This window comes from Acanthisitta chloris, unplaced genomic scaffold, assembly GCF_000695815.1.
Source record: "Acanthisitta chloris isolate BGI_N310 unplaced genomic scaffold, ASM69581v1 scaffold17158, whole genome shotgun sequence".
Classification (NCBI taxonomy): domain Eukaryota; kingdom Metazoa; phylum Chordata; class Aves; order Passeriformes; family Acanthisittidae; genus Acanthisitta; species Acanthisitta chloris.
Genome location: NW_008687782.1, coordinates 5,574 through 10,903, shown reverse-complemented (window position 1 = coordinate 10,903; position 5,330 = coordinate 5,574). Strand labels below are relative to the sequence as shown.

Genomic DNA, 5,330 nt, shown 5'->3' with positions numbered 1-5,330 from the left:
CAGGAAAAAAGTGGTGGCTTGCTGGAAGGCCATTGTGGAAAGTCAGTATTCCTGAACAGCCACAGGATGGCATCGTCTCTTCACGCTAGTGCAGGAGAAACTTCCCTGTATCCAGCTGTCCCCTGCGGAAAGAGCGTTTGGGGGTTAACCAGTCTGTGCTCCAGCGTGAGTGGCTGAGACTGCTCTGATAATGCAGTTTGTTTGCCTTAAGGAACTGGCTGTTCTGGTTTCAAGGCTCAGGCTGGTCGGGGTAGTCCCATAAAAATGTCATAGCCTCTTACTACCCTTGTTTTGCTGCAATACTCAGCCTTAGTAACGTGATGCCATGGGGCCAAAACATTCCTGAGACCTCTGCCTTGCTCTGAGATCACTTGACTTGTATATACCGGTTTGCAACACACTCAGGGGCAGAATTTGAACCCCAGAGGGTTCCTCCTTGCCTTTGTGTCTCCCTGTTGATGTGGTGTGTCCTGGTCCTGGCTCCCACCAGCCAGGACCCAGCTGCTGAGACACATCTGGGGTGCTGCTGCAGGGGACCCAGTGAAATGCTGATGTGGGGGAAGAGGTGGTGGATTCTTCACCTACCTCCCCACATTTACCCGGGGGAGGAGGGAGAGTCATGCCTCTTCCCAAAGATCCTGCACTTCTGTATGGTGTGACTTGGAGAGAAGTCTGAAGTGTCTTACTGCAGTGGGCACTTGCTTGGAAAGCAGTGGTGTTACTTTTGGTCACTGCTCTATGCTTTGTTGGCTGAACAAATAGCAGAACAGTCGGTGATGATCCAGTTCTTCCCTCATAGAGGGATTTAATGTGTCTGTGGTGCTAATTTGTGCTTCCCCTCAGTCTCTGGACTGTTCCAGGATGCTCAACTTCACCTCAACCCCTGCCTGTTTCTAACCTAGGACCTAGGAACTGTCCTTTCCTTCTGCAGTCCAGGTGACCCTAGAACACCCGGCCCTGAATCCAGTGTCTGGCATCTGGAGAGAAGCAAGATGTGCACTGCTCCTTCCTTCCCCCAAAAATTGTGCCTCTGCCCTTTCCAGCTGCTGATTGCTGTGGTCCTGAACACCACCTACACCAGTCTCTGGGTGCAGAGCCTCAGCCCTGTGGGCAAGGTGCAGCTTGGTGCCTCATGCAGGTGAGAAGCAGATGTTTATTTTTTCACTCTCATGGAGACAGAGCTCAGCGGTGCAGGATTTGGAAAAGACACTGCCCTGCAGAGCTGCCTGCCTGGTTCTGTGACTTGCCCAGTGCAGACAGCAAGCTGCAGACACCGTGAAATACTTGTCTGATCAAAACCAACTGGGGTTAACTAGTCCATGCTGCTGATTGTCTGCAAGGAAAAAATACCAAACCCTTCTGCAGCCCACCTCCTGCAGTGCAAACACAGCTTTTCTTCTTCCCACCACTTTGTGCCCTTGGGTAGAGGAGCTTGGCTGTGTTCATTAACAAGGCAAGGCCATTAAACTTGATTGGGTTAAGCTGTTTCTTTAAGGAAATGTCTCCAAGCTGCACAGCTGGCTGCAGGCAGAGACTGCACAGCCTCTGCCTGCTGAGCTCTCCTGCCTCTTATCTAGGGCCAGGACACTGATACAAGAAAGATCTCCAAGGGAAAATAAACACATGACTGAGAGACAGAGATACAGTGTTTGTTTGCAGTTCGAGAGTTGTTTATTTTTGGTTTTAAAAAAATTGCACAGAATTTGTTTGGTTTTCTTGGGTTTTTACCCCCCTGTTGCATGGACTTGTTTAGGAAAACTGAAGGTTGATACTGAAATGCAGCTGTGGGAGGCAGGGCAGAGGTGTCTGAGAGTGGGGACTGTGCAGTGGAGTTTCTGTACCATCTCTGCCACTTCAGAAGTGTGGGTGCTGTGGGGCTGCTGCTGCCCTGCTGGTGGGTGACAGGTTCTGGTGCACCTCGGGCTGCTCTTCTGCTTTTTCCTCCAGAAACAGCTGGTTCAGTGCATAGTTTGGTTCAAACAGCAGCCCCCAAGTAAGTCATCCCCTGTGCTTTATGGGGTGTGGAGGCTCGGACCATTCCCTGGTTGGATGGATCAGGGCACAGTGGTATCCTGCTCCCTCCCTGCCAGCCCTGGGGTGGTCTCAATGATTTTGGGGAGCCCTTGAAATTCAGACCTGGCTCTGAACTCCCCAAAGCAGGATCTGGATGTGTGTGTGATGCAATGCTCACATTTTCTTGGCAGTTCTCTGCTTCTTGTAGGAATTGGTTGCCCTTGCCTGAAGCATTACTTGCTATCCCTTCGGAGAAGGACCTTCCTGCAGGGAGCCCTGTAAATCCCAGCAACTTCATACCAGGTAGGCTGTACTCTGCTGGTGCTGGCTGCCTCCATGCCTCTGCTTGTTGGGGTAAGCCTCTGGCCTCCCATCGTGTTTCCCTTTACTCTGATTTTTTTGATTCCTCCAGGCAGCACCACCCTGCCTCCAGGGCTGCTCCTGCCTCTGGATCCCACAGGAGCACCTGCATGGGCAGCTTCCCTGCCCACAGGAGGAGGCTGCTTTGGCCACCCAGGAGGGCTGGAAAAAGTACCTGGTTAGGGGAAAGGAGGGAGGGAAGAAAGAATAATACAAGTGCAGTGCTAGTTCTCTGGAATCCTGGTTGGACTGGGGACACAGACCAGAGCTATTCCTGCCTGTTTCTCTCTAGGATTACATGTGGCAAATCCTATTTTTTCAATGCCATTTTATGTTGCTTCCTGTTTTGGAGAAGGGAGTCACTTACTTCAATGGTAGCAAAGCAAGCTAGAAAATAAGGCACATATGGGGTCAATTCCAAGGACTGTGTGAGGAGGAGCCTGGTCTCCAGCACAGCCACACACAGCCAAACCCTGTGACGTGATGTGACCATTTTAGTCTTGTCTCTGTCAGACAAAACAGGCTGTGCTGGGATGAGGTGGCACAAGCAGCTGCTTCCAGCTGGTGGCTCTGCCCCCACTGGTGTGTGCCCCTGGAGCCAGGGGAAGGAGGCATCGCCCTTGTCTGGGCTGGAAGTGGTTGTGTCCAGCAGCTCCATGCAGACTTGCCCATATGGGCTTGGCTGTTAGTTCCCCAGATGTCTGGCTCTGGCTGGCAGCTCTGGTCTGCTCCAGTAGCTTAAGAACTGGAAGAAAACGGAAGGAAGGCATCCAGTGTACAGACACAGGGCAAAACCCAGATGTGGTGGGGCTTTGCATCACACACACACAGCCCTTGCTGGCAAAACAAGCTGGGGGAGACAGAGCCTGGTGGGGTGGGGAGTGGGGGGCAGAGGAGATTCCCAGCTGACAGGGAGCAGGGTGGGCACACAAGCCTAGGGGAGCAGAGGCTCAAAATCAGAGCGGAGGTGAGAGCTGTGTGTGGTCCTGTTAGCTGCCGTGCCCAGCTTGAGCCATCGTTCCAAGGGGGATGAGGACGGAGAGGGGTGCAGGGTCTGCTGTTATGATGCATTCCTGGGTAAAGGATGACTGTGGGTATGGAGTTAACTTCCCTCTGCTCCTACAGCACATCCCAGAGCTGGACAGCCTGACAGCCATACAGAAGCCTTCAGTGTGGCACACAGAGCTGCCTGTGTGGCACTGGCTGTCAGGAGCATGTGCTCGTGGGTCTGTGTGTGTCTGATGCGTGGAGAGTTGATGGCTGAGTGTGCCAGGGAAGCGTGTCTGCTGCTTCCATACTGCTGTGGTGTGCCTAGCCCTGCTCCAGAGGGGCCTTTGGTCCTGCTCTGCTTTAGTAGTCATTCAATAAATAACTCTAATGCCCGTAGCTAAGCTTTTACACAGCCTCAGCTTGTGTTTCCGCTCTTGCAGTAGCGTGGTGGGCTCTTCAATGGCAAGTTTGTACAAAACAGTCTTTGAAGGAAGGGTTTTTTTAAGTGCTGGTGCAAAAGGGCAGGTTTGGCAGCCTCCTCTCTCCTCCCTGCCTCTAGCCTGGGTGGCAAGGCATCCTGCTGTGCTGCCTTAGGATGGTGTCATGAGGTCTCTAAGGTTGGGCTGAGGGCGTCTGGCTTCAGATGCTCTCAAGTGCCTTTGGTTTGGTGGCTGGGGAGATGGCACATCTCTGAGCTGTGGGGTAACTCAGCACTTGGTTTTCTCTGCACCTCCAAAGCAAGCTGGGTTTGGACGGAGCCTAGACAGTCAAGCTGTGCCATCTCCATGGCAGGGCAAGCAAACGAGGCGTGTCTGTGCCTCCTTCGCTCGCGGCTGTCTGTGCTTGTGCAAGGGGAGCGTGCAGGTGGCTTGTCTTTGGGTGCACATTGTCCTGTGCACCCCTGTCTGTGCCACAGTCTGTGTGCTTGCATAGGAGTGCAGAGGGAGAGCCTTGCACCCTGCTTGCTGCATGCCAGCCCAGTGCATGTGTGCTGTGCTCGTAGCAGGAGGTACGTGTGGCCTGGGGCCAGGTCACCCGTGCGTGCTCACCTGGTCCTTAGCAGGAGTTTCTGCCCTTGGGCACGCTGGCATGGTGGGGGAGAAGGGACTTGTATAACCTGTGCCCGACTGCCTTGCTCTCTGCTGGCCTTTCCACACACTGGGCTCAGCCTCTTTTGAAAGTCACCATGAAGTGGCAGCAGCTTTGGTATCTCCTCACCCCTCCTGGTGCACAGCTGAAAGGACTGGTGGCATCTCAGAGGAGAGGGCCTGAACGCTGCTAGATGGGCAAGGAGGGTCTCTTGTCCAGCAAGAGCAGCTTGGGCTGAGCTGAGATCCACAGGTCCTCTTCATCCCTCTTCTTCTTCTTCTTTTTCTTCTTGTTCCTCTCAGCATGCAGCTGCCCATTGCTGCTGGGGCCACCTTTCCTCGTGCTTTGTCTCCTCCGGCTGCAGAAGCAGCAGTGGCAGCAGATGAAGATGAAGGCAATGAGGACCACCAAGGGCAGACCCAACAGCACGGCGAGGCAGACCGTGTTGAAGATGCCTTCCTCGTGCTTGGTACGGACGAGCTCCAAGATGGAGTTAAAGAAAGAGCTGATCTTCTGCTGCATGTTGGCTCCTGAGTAGGCTGCCTGAGCTGCTCCCTCTGCTTGGAAGGCCCCTTGGGATATGTTCAGCTCCTGTAAGCAGCTAGTGGACTTCAGAAGCGTCCTTGGATGGTGCCTGTAGAGACAAGAAACCACGTGGATCAGGTGCCTGCTCACTCAGCAGTTTTCTCCATGGAGCTGTCAGCACAGCCAAAGCCTCAGCAGGGTAAGATGTCTCCTGCCTTGGAGGGGTCTGGGGTTACAGGGGCCAGGCTATGCTGCCAACCCCATCCCTTTGGGTGTCTTCATAAGGCTTGTTTCTTAGCAGAGGAAATATTGTCTGCAGGAGGAGCTTTCCTGTCTAGGAAGGGATTTGCCTG

The 5,330-nt window shown here is 53.6% G+C and overlaps 1 protein-coding gene across 1 annotated transcript; it reads right to left on the bottom strand.

Moving 5' to 3' along the window:
* Window positions 1-4,641: 4,641 nt before the first annotated feature.
* On the bottom strand, window positions 4,642-4,974 carry KIAA0040 (KIAA0040 ortholog). Its single transcript, XM_009080755.1, has one exon. It carries the CDS (start codon window positions 4,972-4,974, stop codon window positions 4,642-4,644), a length of 333 nt encoding a protein of 110 aa, XP_009079003.1.
* Between the last annotated feature and the right edge of the window lie 356 nt (window positions 4,975-5,330).

Excerpts from the sequence above, each read along its gene's own strand:
- KIAA0040 (XM_009080755.1), bottom strand. The coding sequence starts at position 4,974 with ATGCAGCAGAAGATCAGCTCTTTCTTTAACTCCATCTTGGAGCTCGTC.